This window comes from Chaetodon auriga, chromosome 15 (genome assembly GCF_051107435.1).
Source record: "Chaetodon auriga isolate fChaAug3 chromosome 15, fChaAug3.hap1, whole genome shotgun sequence".
Classification (NCBI taxonomy): domain Eukaryota; kingdom Metazoa; phylum Chordata; class Actinopteri; order Chaetodontiformes; family Chaetodontidae; genus Chaetodon; species Chaetodon auriga.
This window is the reverse complement of record NC_135088.1, coordinates 20,311,452-20,330,588: the sequence shown is the minus strand read 5'-3', so window position 1 is coordinate 20,330,588 and position 19,137 is coordinate 20,311,452. Positions and strand designations below refer to the sequence as shown.

Here is a 19,137-nt window from a genome sequence, read left to right as displayed (position 1 = left end):
ACAGTAAATCAACATAAGCAGAAACAGAAGAGCCGTTGGGAAATAGCTTGAATAAACTGTAACTCTAACATTTAACACATATTCTTCATATACATGTATTTTCCGGAAAAGGGGTTGCTTCTCAAAAAACCACTCACTGTAAATACAGAAGCAGTTACGAGCAATGCACGACCGCTCATGTGAAAATGCTTCTTGTCATATGGTGAGTTACTATCTATGAGTCACCGCTATTAACAGAGAATCATCTCGACACCTGGAGTTTGCTTTCCATTCATAGCGATTACACACAATACAATAAGAGATCTTGTATATTTATAGCTCCCTCAGAAAACCTTTTTAAGGATAATCACTTACAACTACTACTGTATAACCTTCATAATCCACAGTGGCGAGTGGATTATCTCACTAAATATGAGCTTTATCGAACTGTGTGCAGACGAGTGACTAGATGAAAAGACCACCGACCTCTTTAGGCAATGAATCTTTGGAGACATGGCACAACAAAAATATGAAATCATGGCAGCAGATCTGAAGAACGTCTCTTATGAATGAGCAGAGGGAGCCCTATCATATTCAGCTACAGTCTGTACTCCCGTGAGATGACAGAGAGGTTAAGGAGGGGTTTTTAATCCATTAAATCCACACAATCAGTGTGGTTGTGCATGACTGTCTTGGTAATCTTGATGAGCAATCTGCTTGTCAGTGTAGGAGGAAAGAAAATATAAGAGCTGCAGGCAGGAGTCCTGCACAATGACTTAAAGCTGGAACCATCTCACTGTACAGTAGAAGCCGTTTGGGTCATTCAGGTTTCAAAAATACAATTTAGAAAGATGCAGAAAAACTATATTAATTACATTCAATTTAAGTCAATCAAACTAAAAGTGTTGGTGTAAAAGTGTGTGTGGTAAATCATTATTAATGCATTTCAATAAATTCAATATAATAGAAAAAACTTCCAGTAGCAAATTACCATTTTAATTTCAATATCAGTTATACCACAGTGACTGCACAGTATCTGCTCTTCACACTCAGGAAAATAACTAAACAAAAAATTTGAGTTAAAAACTAGAAATCTTATGCTTCTTGTACGTCTGCTTTGCACAGGCACTGCAGATGAAGGCCTTTTAGCTGAATATGATCCATTTCCATCATATTGATGTTAACTGATTTGTGTTGCCCCTGATAAATGAATGAAGAGATGCACTGTACATCCTCGAGGCTGGTACCTCATGTGTTGGGCTTGATTTGTGCGGACTGAGGTGGGTGTCAGACTTGGGGGTGAGGTGTGTGGTCTCGGACTTGCTGGAGGAAGAGCCTGACTTGCTGACACTGATGGTGGGCAGCTCTCGGTGCTTGGTGACAGGTGAGCGCTCCACCCTGGACAGCCCTGCAGCATGGGGGGTGGCCCCCATCCGCAGAGCGGCCGCAACATCTAGCAGGAGAGACAGAGAGAGAGGAAGAGGATAATACATAATCCATGACTTTAACAGACAGCCCTCTCGCCCTCTCGCTGGTTAACCTGGTTGAATCCATGAGCAGCTAGGTGGGTGAGGTCACTGGCTGACATGCAGGAGGCTCAAGGTTGAACGTGGCTGATTAAACAGTGGGGGAAAAAATCCTGTCTCCATCTGTCTGAGGTCAGAGGTCACACCACCTTGTGGCAACGTGTGTCACACCAGCACTGTTAAGGGGCTTAACTGGTGCATTTCTCACTGCAGCCCATGAGCACTGACCCTCGTGTGATGGTGGACAGTGCAGACAGTGTTGGACTGTGACGGCGTGGGTGGGATGACAGGTTAGAACATGCCATGCTTTTATGACAGTGCCCAACACATATCATGAGTGACGGAGAGAGTACCGAGCGGATCATTACCCTCAGGGCAGGAGAGAGTGTCACCCCCCTCAAGACTCCAGAAGGCTATTTCGCCCAGAGACACCATATCCCATGAGCCACCAGTGCAGTCTAAAACACATGAACAGTGTAAGAGAAAGAGCTTGAACACAGTTGTGGGACACACGTGGTATCTGCTGTACCCCAGCTCTTTAAAAAGAAGTCAGTAATGATAAATGCAGATATTAAAAGCTGAGAGGAAGCATCCCTGATGGGACGCTTTAAAACTGGATTCAGATGCTTTTGAAGGCATTTTGTGCAGGAGTGGACTGAAACTGTTGGTCTACATTTCCCAAACTATGCTTTGTTCCAGGGCTCAATTCCTCTTTCTGTGATAAGATGTCCTGAAACTGAAAGACTCCAAGAACACTAACGCAGATTATAAAATCTGAAAGTTAAATTATAGTTTGGCAATGATTTAACTATAAGATTATCTTAAAAGACAGAATAAGGCAGAAGTCTTGACTTTTCTATTTCTTGGTTCAGAGAGTCAATCAGGTGAAGCTGTTACTTCAAAGACACATAGCTGTCGACACCAGTGTTTATTTACCAAACTCATTCATTCACCACTAGCATTGCTAATAGCAGGAGAGCATTTCATGGATACTATAAATCAACCAACACAATCAATTTCTTTCACTTGGTTGTTAAATACCTTTTAAAACACTAAATATCACAAGAATCTATTATGAGCCCTCAACAACTAGTATTCTCTTGAATGCATAGGTTCTATTTTTGGGTCTGAGTATGTCACGGTGGCTTGGCTCACCTCGTTCAGTAGTCAGGCCCACCCCATTGGTCAGAACAGAGAGGCTGGGATTGTTAAGGAGGCTAGAGCTGGCCAGGTCCACCTTTGAGGCCTGCAGTCGAAACTTCTCCAGCTCTTGGGACAGCAAGCCAAACTGTTCGCTCTGGCTGCGGCATTTCTCCTCCAGATCTCGTACCTTTGACTACACGCAAGGTGGAGCAGACACACAATATAACACATATGCAGTAAGAACACTGTTTTACACAACTGACTTTAAATGGGAGAACCCACCTTTCAACACTATTATACAGGATACCATCAATTTGTCATGAAACATTTCAGGGGTAACTGTGATGAAGTGTTACAATTTACTTTTGGTGTTTACTGTGTGCGTGTGTGTGTGTGTGGGGGGTGTATTAAGGTGGATTTGTGCTTTAACACATCAGTGTTGTGGAAGGACCTAACCCTGTGGGCCCCATTTTTCGCAGCAGCGCAACGACCAGAGCAGACAGTGCTCCGACCGCCTGGTATTTTCCTGACCTTGAAATTCAGCCCCAGCTGCTGATATGTGGTGTTATTTGTTCACATCCGGCTGCTCTGCACCACCCAGACAACAGCATCATTTCTTAGAAAAGCTGCTTCTTCACATGTTGATCGACTGACATCATTTGTCACTCTGAGCAATGAGAGCAGTGATGTGACTGAATGACAGCGTATTTATTAATGCCCACACCCTCTGATCTATATTCACCTCCACCCAGTTTGTTGCACTTGGCACATACATTAACCAAAAGAGCAGCTGAGCTTGGGGACGGCCACACTGTCTGTGCACCCAAGATGTACAGCACCGTGTCTGTTGTTGCGCTTGCACGATTAAAACAGAGCCCTTGATGTAAAAGCAACCTTCTCTCTAAATTGTCAATGTCGTGCAGAAACCTTTTATCCCTATGGAAATACAGAATTGATTTTTTTCAATCATTAGACAAATCCAATTTGACATCTGATCACACACAGTTACGATTAGCAGATGGAACAACACATTACGGCAAATGTACAGTGAAGATAATGCAGCTTATGGGAGATATAAGTATATAGTGTATAACTAATACACTATGAAAGTATTGCAGTGTAAGTTTAGGTTTCTGCAAGACAGACAATATAAACTGTCACTTAAATATTAGCTTCAAACACAAATGACAAAGAATTAGAGGTTCAGTGGTCAGAAAAAGAGCGGGAAAGAAAGACAGGTAGTTTTCTGGTAAGATGGGAAACAGGAGTAAAAACCACAGCTGGAGAAAAAAGCATAGGTTATGAGAAGATATACGTTATGCTTCTGTCTTACACTGCATTCACTTTAGCAAAGCCACTAAACAGCAGAGTTATTTGCCAGAACACTACAGAGGTTTGTCTTAGCCCCAGTGAGTTTCTATATGTGGCTGATTTCACTTCAGGTTGCGGTGGGAGTTTCCTGGCAGGCTGATCTGACAAAAGCCGAAACTGTCTGAATAACATTTCCTGTTAGCTCTCACCTACACAAAGCCTCGTCTGCAGTCAGTAGTTACCTAGCTACGCTGAGCTGGAATGAATACTCATTTACAAACAGCAATCCGACTCAGTGATGTGGTGGGTATGCACGAAGGGAGAGTCTACCTCAATATGTCAAGATCAAATAACAAGCCAGCACGATAAGCGTGCTCAGTGCAGCTGTGCCGCACACGCAATGTTATCTGGCCTCATGTGAATGGCCTGATCTAAACACATTTTGGTACCCTGAAAAATGCATCAGCATAGGCTTTTGTGCCTACATGAAGTATTAATGACAGACTGTTTTATAGTGATTATCACAGGGCTGCTACTTTCAATCTAAGCACATATACAAAAAACAAAGGATGTTCAAACCTGTTTGAGTTCCTTCGATTAGGAGGATTTAAAACAAGGTAATTGGGGTTTGGTGGTCTATCTACAGTTGCTAGGGAAGGTTTTGTGACAGGAATAGAAATAATTTGGCCCAGGAGGTCAAGCAGTACCTGCATGCAGTCCAGTGTACTCTGGTTAGCAGAAAGATAACACAGAGGAAAAAAAGGAACAGCAAAGTAAACACATGCTTGTGAAACAACGAATCTGGCAAAGAAACACGTTAATAAAGTAGGAACACGGCAGTCTGAGAACATATCAGCAAGAAAATCCTGTCAGGAGCCAGAATCACTAGAATGTGCACTGGCCCTCAGCAGCCAGCAAACACAAATACTCTGTTTAATCTTTCAAAAACTGTTTTTAACAGATTGCAAAAGGCAGCATGCTAACTTGGCAGCAAAGCTCAGGTTCTCTGGAGGGAAAGAGAGTTTCTCCTGCGATACTTTGGGTTTAAATACAGACAGAAAGTGATAGAAACAAAGCAAGAGGAAGGAAACAAGCACTTTTTAAAACAGGAGCAACTATACTCTACCAGCTCCCTCCGCAACACAAGCTGAGTCAACTCCTAAAATAAAATACACACTTCATTTAGGAACAAACACACAGCACACGTATAGTCATCAACTGTGGCTTTTTTTCATCAGTCAAAACTAGCAGCCAATCAGACAGATGGGGACTTGAACTGTCATCGAGCGTCTGGATTCATTTTGAATTCAAAGTGTGTCGCGCTCACGCTGAGAGCAACTATAAAAGTCACACGGCAGCAGAGAAGCCATCTGTTCAAACGGTTATCCAGGTCCATGAAGTGCCACAAAAATCCAAGTATTTTCAGCAACAGCTTCTCTGCCAGGTGTTTAGATAAGAATAAAGAGCCCATTATACTCTATGTCCCATTCAGTGGCAATGGGATGTATTCTGTCTACTAAGAATAGAGAGGTAATTAAATATTTATACTCTCTTTGACTGGCAATAGGGATATAAGAAAAACCTTCAATAATGAATTAGATTTGATCTTGTCAGGCAGGAATTCACTCATGCAAGAGAGAAATACTGAGGAGGTCTGAACAACATTCCTCCTCTCTAATGTTGGGGCTGTGTGAATTAAGCTCCACAGTCATCTGAACTTCTTGAAAGCAACGCAGGGCTTTACTCTGTGGTCATAAAAGCACTTTATGGGATGAAAATCATTCATGTGCCTTTCTTCTTTGCTGAGTAGTCACAGTAGTGTCACACACACTCACCTCCAGCATCTGAACCACTCCCTCATGTTCCCTCTTGGCGAATAACTGAGCCTGATGATTAAAAAAGAAAGTGAGTGTAACTTTGGCTGTTTATGTATAAGTTCAGAGCACAGCGAGCTCCCTTGACAAAACACAATGATTTATGGGTGCACAAAGGTTGCCTCCTGCTGGACAAAGGGCCCGTTCCCAAGAACGAGGCTGAAAGCAGCCTCAGGGATGTGGGAGTTCAAATGTGAAAAGTGCAGAAGAGGGTATGGTTCTTACCCGCTGTAACCGTTTGATTTCATCCTGTTTGAACTTAAGGATAGCCAGTGCCTGCTCATGTTCCAATTCCAGCTGCTGCCTTCGCTCGGCGACCTCTCGCATATGCTGTTCAGAAAGAAGAGTTTTTTCAAGTTGGATAGCACAGAGTCAAAGTGAAAATAAAAGACAGTTTCTGAGCCCGGCAGTACCTTTAGGACCTGCTCTAGGTTCTCCAGTTTGGCACGGAGTCTCTGGTTCTCCTCGAGAACTGAACTGTGTTGAGCGGTCACTTCAGAGAGATCTTCCCTCAGCTCCTCATTCTCAGCCCGAGTCTGAGAAACAGCAGCAGGTCAACGGACTGGATCATTGTACAGGAATATTACATTTTTTGCAACCATGTTTATAGTCTTGGTCATCATTCCTATTGTTATTTTGAGACTTCACTCCAGAGCTACATGAAACTAAAGACCACTTTGTGTGCACTCCCACATCTCAGTGTTAAGTTGGTTGATAAAATATTGTCACAACTGACAGCTATGATTGCCATAACTATGGAACTGAGACCCATTTTATAAAAAAAAGAGGCTCAACACAACAGGGAGACTCTGACCTGGTCGAGCAGCTGTGCCTTCCTCCTGAGGAGATCTGCCTCCTCCTTTAGTTGCTCATTTTTGCCTTGCTCATCCTCAAGCTGGCTCTCCTGTTATCAAACCACAAAACAACGTTCAGATAAAGTTGAGGAAATCCATGTCCTCCATGTCGTCACGAGAGAAGCAGATGGTGACGGAAGATCATTGCTTACCAAATCCAGACATCTCTTCTGTCGCTTCTTTACTTCATGCTCAAGGTTTTCACATTCTTTTCTCTTCTTGCTCAGCTCACTTTCCTGAACCCACAATGATAACAAAGCAAAGATGCTGTAGTTGCAGGACATACTGTTTCAGAGCAAAACCATGAGAAACATCTGTAATATAATGACAAATGATTCGTGTTTATATTTTGCAACGCGGAATACATTGGCTTTAGTTTCCATACTGACATCTGACATGACAGCAACGAGGTATTACAAAGCTTAGCATCCTTTAATTATTCTAAATGCAGCTTACATGCAGGAGCAGCATAAGAGAAATCAGCTTATTTCAGCGCGACCACAGGACCTCAATCAATCACTGTGGCTGTGTGGGGGGAGGCTGCAGAACAGACAGGCTAATTGCAGACCACCAGCAGCTGACTGAAAAGATACTATACTCTCACCAGAGATGACACCGCAAGACCATAACGATAATTAAACTGCAATCTGTGGTCTGATTTGCTTGATTGTGTATCAACCACAGCTTTAAGGGCCTGGATAAAGCCTATCAAGCAACGATGTTCTGTTGTACAGTCAAATCATGACTGTGAAGCTAAACTGCCACTACTGACTGGAACTTAAATGTTTTGTCAGCTGTTTCACAGTCAGCAAAGACACACATCTCACTGAACTGTTCATCTGTTTGAACAGTTCAGAGGACGGTGTCGACTACCATGTGTCTCTCCTCACACATAAAGAATCACCAGTCACTTAATTTCTTCCCTACATTTTCCTAACCCTGTGTTTCTTTTAATTGTAGTCTAACCGTGCACATTTTATGGGACTGTCAAAAGCACGTAGGTTAAACTGATTACCTGAAAAAAAAAAAAAAAAGTATTCAGCCATGCTAGGGGCTCTATGAGGCTGTAGATAAGTAGGGAACACGGCTTTGAGTTAAATGCTAACGTCAGCATGCTAACATGCTCACAATGGCAATGCTAACACGCTTACGTTTAGCAGATTGAAATGTTTACCATGTTAGCTTACTTTGATAATTAGCACTAAACACAAAGAATAATTGAGGCTGATGGAAATGCCATTAGTGTTGCAGGTAAATAGAGTATTGCACAGATTACATTTTTGCCCTGATGATGGCGCTGCAAGGGATCACTTAAGTCATTACAATTCATCCCCTGAGCACAAGCTATGCACCAAACTGCATCCCAATCCAATCCTTAGCTGTTGAGATATTTCAGTCTGGACCAAAGTGGTGGACTGACTGACTAGCAGGTCTAAAAATATCACCAGTGTTCTTTCTAGGCTAACATAGTTTCTGGGGCAGCTCAGTGTTTACTCAGCTGATGTGCTTTGTCCTAAATCTGTAAGTCATTTAAGTCATCTAAGATATCGCACTGTCTAAGATGCCACTTTTTTTCCCGCGACTCAGCCAGGCTTTATGAAAGACAGCTAGTTAGTCTTCAAGCTAAAGTTGTTGTCCCTTGTCCCATGTCCCTTGTTAAACTAAAAAGAGGGAAGCTCAAATAAATTAATTTAGTCCCTTGTGCAGCCATGACCATGATGGACAGCCTAACACTCACTTAAATAATTTCTATTCATGCTCATTCCTTTCAGAATGTTGCAGATTTAATGAGGACCATAGTAAAATGAGAAAGCTGCATGGACAGACATTATGTATCTGAGGAAACCATTTTAAGAAAAAGGATTTGGAAAACAGAATTGAAAAGCAGCACATCACGTCACACGTCACATGAATTTCGACTCGTTCTCATGATCAGAAAACTGCACGACCAGCTTTTCAAAATGCAGCTGACACATGAGTGAGAGCACTGAGGGTAGTGCAGATATGATCTTAATGGACACAAATCACAGTCATGAAGTTTTCCATCATTTCAGCTGATGTGATGTACCATGTCAGTGCTTTAACAGCGAACAAACCACATCATTTAATGTCTGGAATCTCCATTTTCCACACTGACAAAGAGAGTCAACCCAGAGCTGAGAGGGAATATGGTCTATTTAAGCCATGAGACCCACTTGTACAATCAGCAAGGGCAATGTGCTACTGTTCTGTTTCCAAGGGACACGATCAAAATAATCCCAGCATTACATAACAAATCTAACCATAGTTTTTCCTTCAGTGGCAGTCAACTGAAGACACAGCACTGAATTCAAGCTTGACTTTCACATGAACATGCAAAAAGGACAGCAAAGCTAAACACCAGCGATTAAGTGCAAAATGCATGTTATTGCTGCAAAGAGCTGTGCAGGACGGTCATGAATGCCTGTTTGGAGGACTGATCTGAAAGCTGAGTGACATCCAGTAACCTGTTGCCATATTAACCCTCCAATTTCAGCAATAACCATAGTTGGTGCATTCTATTTGATTATGCTGAATAACAAGAAGAGTATTAACAAATTGCTTTCATGAATAGTTTTGTCCTCGTGGATATTAAACTGGAATTCATACTGAAATTCAAACAAACAAACAAAAAAAAAGACACAAATGTGGCACAATAATGCTGGAGAAACGCTAAACTCATGTGGCTTGAATGTTGCCAGCTGAGTTTACTTCCAGATGCTCTCACCAGAAACTGTAGGCGCTGCTCCTCTGTGTGTTCCTCCTGATGGGAGGGGGTCGGGCTAAGGCCCGGTTGGGGCGTCACTTGCAGCCCCGACTCCTCCTCCTCTCGGGGAGTCTTCTCACACCTGGATGGAGCTTCATCTAATACCACACACGGGGTCTCGCCTACAACCTGACAGGGACAGGGATAAGCAGTCAGTCACCTTGTATTTACAGAGATAATCTCAAGAGTCAAGGTCCAAAGTATTGTACTAAACAGCTTCCGTTTAAATCTTAAAAACATGACCGACTACTGAGAAGAGGGGAAATGTATGTATGACTTTTATACTGCACGGTAACGCTTAACATTACACCCCACACTGTGGGTGAGGGGTTAGCAGCGAGCCTCCTTTCTCAGTGGTCTAACTCTAATGAATGAATAATCCAGGGGGAATCCCTCGAGCCTGCAACATGACTCCCACACATTAGCAGGAAGTATGTCCTTTCTAATTAGTAATTACTGGAATGTTTTACAGTGGGCGACTTTACTTAACTAATTCCTGTTATCCATTCATTTCAAAAAATGGTATGATTTGTCTAACTTGGATCCAGAAGGGGGACAGGCTGACATTGGTTAAGGGTTAAGAGTCGGGAATCAGTATCTAATTTTAGAGCAAACCTACTTATGCTCAGTGTAGAACTGTGCTAGTGCAGCCAAGGCCACGACCCAGTAACAGGATCAAAGGCGATCTGCCACGTGCTGCAAAAGGGATCTCTCCTTTACACTCTCTTTTACATTGTTAGTCACTCAAAGGCATCGCTCTAGACTTCAGGGACAGCTTGCATTTGTTAAAGACATGACTTCTTTAGGGACTGTGGTGGAAATTCTTGTGAGCTGGAGGGAGTTCACCAGGGGACTTCACATGTGTTATGCAGAGGTATTTATTGCAGGCTTGATGCATCAAGGAGAAGTTGATGAGCAACACAATGTCCACAAGTGAAGCAAGGTAGATGTCCCTTCTAATGGGTTGTATTAATACCCCCAATGTCACATGTTTTTCTTTCTACTCCTTGAACTATTCCCCATTATGGATATTCTATACCCACCTTCTATATGCCCTGACATCCAACCCTCTAACTGAAGACACTTTTGACCTAATTCCTTTAAAATGAGACCTTGAGCATTCCTCCTCGAATTGGTCCGGTACCTGTCTGTACAGGATATCTATAAGACCTTGGCTACCTCTGTAGCAAGAACAGGGGGAGAGAATTCCTATCTGCTGTCTGCTAGAATGGCCTCTAAATATTATGTTAATGTGTCTCTGTCCGAGGTCTCTGTGTTGTCCAACCTTGAGACCTTTGGGTGCCTAACTGTACAGAAGGCCTGTGATAGAAAATCCCCTTCCCTATCAGAACATGGCATGAAGAGATTGCCAACAAACCAACAAAATCCCCCCCCAAAAAAACCCCTCATACATATTGTTGCACTTTTTACAATAAGATACAGTACATTATAGATAATGTCATTTGTTCATTAGATGATTAGAAGTTTCCATTAGGTGGCAATTTTTTAACATAGAAGACACAATGAAAAAATAAGTCAATCAAATCTAGCAAATGTGACCTCAATTCCCAAGAAGTTAGCACACTGTATAAAATAAAATGGAATGTAATCAAAGACAATCTATCTTAATGTCTGACCTCTTCTGCTTCACTGATTTTCATAGATATCTGCTTATTCTGAATTTGATGCAGCAACACGTTTCAAACAAGTTGGGACAGGAGCAACTAAAGACTGGGAAAGACGTGGAATGCTCCAAAAACACCTGTTTGGAACATTCCACAGGTAAACAGGTTCATTGGTAACAGGTGATAGTATCATGATTGGGTATGAAAGGGGCATCCTGGAAAAGCTCAGTCATTCACAAGCGAGGATGGAGAGAGGTTCACCACTTTGTGAACACATGATTGTAAAAGGTTATTTACTACATGGGCTTCGAAACACTTTGTAAAACCTTTGTCGGTAAAAACAGATTGTTTGCAAATGAACGCATCCAGTTCCTATCCTAGGTAGAAGTTACCCGCAATGCATATTAAATTTTTGATAAAAATTTTTACAAATTCTGTTCTATGAATAGTTCTTGGAAACAGTTTTTAGTAGGATGACGTTGTGGTGAAAGAGTCAGAGAAACACACTTGGACATTGAGCGACCACAGACTCCTTTAGTCTGTAGCATGTTCTTAAAGAAGGCTTTGCTTTGCATTTCATTATTCATATAACATGTGTTGCACCTTCAAACAGTAGATGCATATGGTACAAGTATTCATGCATGAAATTACAGAACGACATCTAAAAACTGCCAACCAATTTACTCTCAAAATACTGAACCTCTCATGTTGGAGTCAAGATATTCTGAAGAGGCAAAGAGTTCTAGTTCATTTAAGTTCCAGTAAGAAACTAAAACATGGCAAGACTTCTATGGTTTTTAAAGATAACAGTCACTGTTATCTTTAAAAACCATAAAACTGTCACTAAAAGCAATAAAAGACAGAATGGCCTTGACGGAAGACAGCCCCTCATTTCCATAAACTATATCTGCAAAGATACCCATTCCCCACATCCTTTCATCCTCTGCTCCATATTTACTACTACTTTTCTGGCAGTACACTGTTAAATGTTCGTTAAACATGCAGGTGCTTAATGCTGTAAGCTCGTATTCCTTTGACATGTAAAGCAGCTTGCATCAAAGAGGGTGAAGGCTTGTTGTTTCTAAGATGCGTGTTGCAGCATTATCACGGATACAGAAGACCTCAATATGGGGCTGATAACACATTGTGGCTGTTCAGCACTAAATCAGTGGAATGTCTGTCAAGTTAAGTGAGGCTGTCCCTGGTTTATCTTTTGGATAGGGAACCAGATGGTGTTAGTAGTGGTGACGAAAGGCCAGCAGGAGGCACTAATTCCGTTGGCCCCTGTACAAAAACAGTGCACAGGAATGAGGGCTTTGAACAAGTGCTCTGTCGATTTCTCTGTTCATGATTCCTGGCGATGGTCATTAAAGATCCCTGCATATCCATCACAAGCAGACATGCCTGGTGAGCCCAGCCCAAAATGCCCACCTTCATCTCTGGTCAGTCATGCTTAAACCAGTCCATCTTCTTGTGACTCTTAATTAGCATGTAGCACTTTATATCTTCTGAGAGGGCTGACTTAACTGTATGGACTGCTACAATCTGGGAGCCATGCGCCATGGTGAGAGTGATATAGCTGAGGCCAAGATACGATCCCAATGCAAATTTGAACAAAACCCATCATTTTTAATGATTATTTCACTATTTGTGCAGATCTTCTTGTCTTGACTCACGTTTGCATTCAGGAATGAAGCAGCTAAACTACTTCAACCGCAGGTAAAGTTCAGCAGAGTCGAAACTTTTCACACCATTACTAAGATGGAACTCAGAAGTCCTCCTTGTGTTGTGTTCACCTTTCTTTCAAGACAATTAGATATTTTCATATTCAACACAGTGACAACATATCATTTTCAGTATGACATACATTGCTTCAGTCTACAGGCCAAATCCCTTAAAAGAGCAGTCCTTTCTGTAAAAGGAGCAGGAGCGCACAATGATGAGTTCAAAGCAAATATAATCAGTGTTCAGGCGACGTGTGATATAATTCTGACATGGCTTTGACGAATGAGCACAGGGGGGGAATATTATGTAATGCCTCATTTATACAATGTTATGAGGAATAAAGGGACTGTCATAGAGAGCATTAGACCAAGGCTTAGGCTATTATGAATCATTTCAAAGGTTTATATGCCAACATACTAACCTAACAAAACTTAGTGTGGCCTAACAAGCGGAGCACGTACATGGTCATGGGGCAGTGTTCAATTCACTAGTCTCATACTGACAATTAAGAGGAAAGATAAACGGAGTCAAATGGTAGTGATCCAATAAATTCAAGTAAAATGCCTAACACGATTCAGTGACATCAGTAATGCATAATACGTAATAATATATATGCATAAGATGTAATATATTTACAAACAAAATCAAGACTTGGCGTTATTGCTCAACTATTAGCTAAGTAATATTTTTCATTTAATGCTATTGCATACATAAAATACAAGAGCTGAAAGATCAGGTGTTGAGGGGGTACAAAGATGAAGAAAGCCCCCCTTTTTACAGTAATTATAGGCCCATGTGGCATTCTCTACACACATTACAGCGCCTAAATTCAAGTCATGTCTGGGCAGTAATATAGTTCTTTTCTAGTCAGAATAGTAGTATATAAACAGGTCTTCAGAAGGTTTCAATAGGAGTTTTGGGTTGATTGTTTTCAATGAATTCTCAAAGAATTTGATTCTCATCCATTTTGAGCAGCAGTGATTCTCATTTAAGAAGATATCAACATTTATCTTGCAAAAACAACCTTCACAGCATCATATTCACTTGAGCCAGTGAGGGAGGGAATCACTAGCTGTTTCATTCTAACCTCCAAACAGAGGAAATGTCAATCATTGTTTTAAAACAAATTACCATCTCTAAGAAAACTTGTCAGAAACAGTTGCTGCTGCCGTTTATAACTGAGCAACTACAATAAAACATCAGGGAATAAGGATGGTTTAAGGATTGGTAGAGACAACAGTAAGTTCTCAAATAGGGTTTTGTTTACATTTTGAGCAGTTTGTTTATTGGGGCCTTGTACATTAATTGTATAGCTGGTTCCCACCTGGAAACAGTCTCATCAGGCAGCGACCCAAAAATGTAACGTTAATGTACGTAACTTCAATGTAGAGTTAAACTATATACTGAGTGAAATATGAATTCTAAACTAACCAGTCAATCCTATTGTGTGATTTCTGGGTAAATAAAGGCTCAAATCCAAAGTCAATGTGGAAAGCATCAGCTTCAAATATAAGACAGTTTCAGCTTTCAAAATCTAATTTCTGAATTTCACTGAATTCAATCTGTGGTCAATAGCACATACTGAGATGCTGCGTAAATATCATATCAGAATGTTTTCTTTATTTTACAAACAACTATTATTAATGCCATTTCTGTTCAGTGAGCAGCACAAGACAATCAAACACATTAGACACTTTGTTCCTGAAGTCAATGGAGTCAAATTAAACTGTTAATGCGAATAATTTGACAAAAGCTGGTAACAGCTCGCTCTTGGTGAAAACATGCTGGGTCCATAATTAAATGACATTGTAATTAAGGTATCAACAATTACAGCATTAATATTCTACAGATGAATGCTAACTGAGGAGCTGGGAGGCTAAAATCAGAGGAACATCATATTCCTTATCATGTGAAATTGGCTTTAGTTCCCTCAATATGAGAGTGGCACTAATATATTAACAAATAACTGTACTTTTATTTTAGGAAATGTGTGAAATTCATAGGGGTGCATATGCAGTAATCTGTTTAACACTGTAAGTGTGTTTATCTGTCTACTATGCATGCAGAGATGTACAGAGGTGTAGGTAAAACGGTTCAAACAGTATAACTGTATAACTGTTCAAAGACATTTGGCCTAGAAGAACATTTCCAGCTTGACTGAATGTTTTGTTCCCTAGCTGTTTTATTTCAGAGCAGATTTTCAGTGAAATTTCATAGTGGATGCATCTTGCTTGGGTATGTCTTTTGGCTTGATTAGGTCATTACGTCCTAATGCAACAACTGAAAACACCATCGCCTGTTTCAAATTTGAAAATAGTTAGAAACACCTTCTCCTGTCTTATCTCCACTCCTGCATTGTCTGCGGTGTCTTTTATGAATGGGACTGAGGGGGTGTGGCAAAACTGATCTAATAAAATGTGCATGCATAAAAACACAATTAAAGTAATGGCAATTGTAAATAGTAAGTAAATACTCACATCCTGCTAGGTGTTTTCTCTCAATAACTGACCTGGTGCCGGGTGCAGCCATGTCTGCCACAGCAGGTGCCACTGAATGTGTTTTCATCAGATGAGGTCCTAGCTTAGTTGCTCACCTCTTCTTGCACACTGCCCCACACAGTGAGGTGCCATTGTGTACACTTCACACTAATGTGGTCCATGTACACTAAAGGATCAAGTACACCTTGGGCCCATGCGTACTAAAGCAGGGACAGATCCCATTCAGCAGGCCCTGAATGCCATAAGCACATTGGTGTAATCCCTGCAGACTACTGAAACGGGTAACTGGATCACTTCTTTTAAAAGCACCTTAATGGATTGGCCTGGCCGTTGATTTTCTTTTTAATACGGAGCATATCGATGTCCACCAATCAAACGCTCTACCACCCTGTCACTAAGTCAGCCTGTCTAAATTCTGCATCTGGAAGCTCCAAAATATGACTGTTATAAAACCAGGTTTCTGACAGGCTGCCCTTGACTAGGCCTCATGCATGTCCTGTCTTTCTAATTTGTAAGAAAGTGGCAGTCCATCACAGACAGGGGTGGGATTTACCACAGGATTTGCTGAAATGAATATTAAAAAACAACAGCTATGAGACCTAAAAGAAAAATCCCCTTAGCTACGAGTCATATTGTTATACTAACATGGGGCATGTAACATAGTAATAATCTTTCAGAATAAGCCGGTGGTTTTAATGTCTAACACGAATGCAACACTCGCTGCCTTGAGCCAATTCGCTCGCACTCCTGATTCGTCATGACACTCATTAGTTTTCGGTGTTAAGTCTCAACTTTGAGCCCTGCACGGCTTCTGTCTCACGTCCAAGCAGACACATATGACGTTAGCCAAGGAGATCTGCAACGAACTACTGACACCTACGCACAGAGACAACGAAACTCATAAGATGACCTACCCCTTTTGTGTGATCTGTGGCAACGTCAAGGCTTCCCTTGGCCTGCTAGTTATCCAGAGCAGGGCGAGATAGAAAAGTCTTTAGTGCGGCTGGAGTCTTACCTACCACCCAAAACCCTCTCACCGCTGCCACAGCAACAGAGAGAGGATTACTGGACTGTACCATTCTGTTGTTAGAGGGGATTAGAGTTCACACAACATGGCCCCTTTCTGGGTGTGCGCGTGTCACTGGGTATGCGTGTGTGCGTCCCACAAACGAGAGATTACCACAATCGGCATTCTCATTTGAGCTTCACAGGCAGAGAATTTACTCTATTTCACTGGAGAATTTCACAAAAAAAAATCCATAAATAAGATGTATGCCTTTAAATAATGTAAACTGATATTAAGACACAGAAAATGTACCTTTCATATGAAAAAATTACTTCCATATTACAGATGTTCAGTGGTGTGGCTGACTGAATTCAAATGTCAAATAATGTCCTTTCTGTATTATGTAACCCATTCACATATTTATGACGGATCGGTTTTGATCGGTGACTGATTTAACTGAGCATCACTTCGCCATGAAGAGCTGTTTCTAAGAACTGAATAGAGAGAAGATCAGTATTACATGCAGAGAGGATCAGAGTGTGTGACTTTGGTATCTTTGATCAGGCCCAAGTTCAAGACAGGGAATCATCTCATTATGGCTTGTGGCAGATTAGTATCAGGTCCAACGACAAGCCATTATATAACGCAGCAAAACAGCATCCAAGCCAACATAAATATACACTAGGTTTTAGAAAACTCAGTGGGCTGAATTTTAGCAGCTGTCTCATCCAAACTGTACCGTTGTCCGAACATCATTAACAGTCCTCGGTGTGAAAACATGATCTGGTCTGTGTTTGTAATCATATATTTAACCGCAGATTAAATGAAGAGTATGATCATACCAGTTTTTCAGTGTTTCACTTTTTGCTAATTTACATTGAGGTTACAGTGCATGAATAATTTTGGTCTCTTTATTTTCATGAAAGTTACAGCTGATTTGATGTCATCATTTTTAGTGTGGACGGACAAAGTTCACTTATTGAAGCTGCTGAAGACCAACAGGGGTCAGCGTCGAGTTGTGCAGTGTTCTGAGACGAGGACTTTACCTCTGTTTCCCCCTCCTCCTCAATTTCCTCACACTTCTGTGGGCCATCGGGGTCGGGCATATGGTTGTGCTGCTGTCTGGATGATGTGACCGACAGCTGCCTTTGGAGCCGCAGCACCTCCCTCTGAGACTCCTTGAGAAGCCTCTCAAATTCCGCTCTGCCAGATGGAGCAGGGGAGCCCTGCACAGACACATGCACCACAGTCAGCCACAAGACAATAACAGCAACAATTCAGCACATCACTGTTTTCCTAATTGTAGTTATCAACATTTTAAAACTGCGTGCCAAGAAATAAACTGGAGGAAAGACTGATAATCTCAATCAATAATATATATGTAATCATGTGCATTGTGTTCTAAAACTGGTGTATTTTTCTTGCTATTTAAAACAGACTTCAAAACCCTCTAAAATTGTGTTATTAAATCCCCGTGAATAAAAACAGTAGTGAATACAGAGGGGGGACATTACATGACAGAAAAATGTCAAAGCCATCTAATTTGTACGTTAAATTTTCCCATTCAAGTTGAGAAGATCGCTTCACCCTCCCGTCCTGTCGCCCTTATCACATGGTGAAAATGTGCTGAAGTTAAACATGCGATCCAGCACAGACATTCTCATTAGATCTAAGCACAGCTCACCATGTAAGACCCTTCATTATTAAACCCAGCACATGTTCACATTACGGAGAATGAGCTTCTAAGTCATTGGACCAGTAATAAAAAACAGGCACTTAGAGAGGCGGCCTATTCCTGCACTGTCATGCAAGCATCAGCAGTGACGCAGCCTTTGTAATACAGGCTTAGGAGGGAGTTAGGATGAGTAGTACCCATGCTGTCCAGCAGAGAGCGAGCTTGTGGCATTATGAGTCTGTGGCCAGGATGGTGAGGGTTAGAGGGAAGACGGGAGCAAAAAGTCCAAATCAGTTGCCACAGTTGAGTAAACTAGTAACTGAGGAGATGTGTTACACACACCTTAGTGGTGCCCAGCCGTGCCTCCAGCTCTCTGCACTCTTGCTGCAGGGCAGCAATCTCTTTGTCCTTAGACAGCAGTGCATCGGCGTGCTGGGCGAGGTCACGAGCTCGCTGTCGGGCAAACGCTCTCTTGTACTGTTCCACAGACCCGGGTCTCATCAGTGACGGGGAGTTCACCTGACAAGAGCAAGAAGCAAACAAGTGTCAATCACCAGAGAGGATTTCATAAAGGAGGTCTGGAATACACTCGTATTGACAGTTCACACACAGAAACTGAGGCGGTTAAGAATAAAACAAACATTGGGAAAGACTGTGCATGAAATAAAACCATTTTAACATTATAAAGTCTCACTGTGGTGTGCAGGAATGACTGCTGTGGACTTGCAGTATTGGCAGGTGATATGGGGAAAGCAGTAGCAAACTAGTAAAGCCCTGCTGAAGACAGTGCTTATAGTCAAAGATCAGCACAAAAGAGCAAGAAAATCAGATGATATTAGACAGGTGCAAGCAACACCAAATACAGCAGCACGCTGACTCAAAAACAACCAATGATTAGATTAGGTCCAAAAACAGTACTTCAACAAATGCAGCTGAGCTCTTACAAGTTTTCAAACTTTTTGTTGGTGTAGATCTGCTTTGCCCTTCAGTGAGCTGCAGGAGGTGAGGGGGGAAGGGGAAAGGTCCCTCCCACAGTCTGGTGAACAGGTGCACAGAATACACAGCAGCCAGTGACTGCAGCATTGAGGACAGGGATAGAGTGGTCCTTAAAATATTTGCTGCAGCACACTCCACTA

At 41.7% G+C, this 19,137-nt stretch overlaps 1 protein-coding gene across 9 annotated transcripts in view; it reads right to left on the bottom strand.

The window, feature by feature from the left end:
• The window catches only part of tspoap1 (TSPO associated protein 1), a 61,874-nt gene that overhangs the window by 17,669 nt on the left and 25,068 nt on the right, over positions 1 to 19,137 (bottom strand). For 7 of the 9 annotated variants that reach the window (XM_076749941.1, XM_076749932.1, XM_076749935.1 and 4 more), the window contains 12 exons: positions 18,344 to 18,520; positions 17,373 to 17,552; positions 9,434 to 9,601; positions 6,840 to 6,923; positions 6,648 to 6,737; positions 6,247 to 6,369; positions 6,059 to 6,163; positions 5,795 to 5,845; positions 4,667 to 4,687; positions 2,661 to 2,841; positions 1,874 to 1,963; positions 1,227 to 1,432 (listed from right to left, as the gene is read on the bottom strand). In XM_076749941.1, the coding sequence (XP_076606056.1) occupies positions 1,227 to 1,432; positions 1,874 to 1,963; positions 2,661 to 2,841; positions 4,667 to 4,687; positions 5,795 to 5,845; positions 6,059 to 6,163; positions 6,247 to 6,369; positions 6,648 to 6,737; positions 6,840 to 6,923; positions 9,434 to 9,601; positions 17,373 to 17,552; positions 18,344 to 18,520 (1,476 nt within the window). The remainder of the gene's footprint in view (positions 1 to 1,226; positions 1,433 to 1,873; positions 1,964 to 2,660; positions 2,842 to 4,666; positions 4,688 to 5,794; positions 5,846 to 6,058; positions 6,164 to 6,246; positions 6,370 to 6,647; positions 6,738 to 6,839; positions 6,924 to 9,433; positions 9,602 to 17,372; positions 17,553 to 18,343; positions 18,521 to 19,137) is intronic. The other 2 variants (XM_076749934.1, XM_076749936.1) reach the window with 2 other exon arrangements.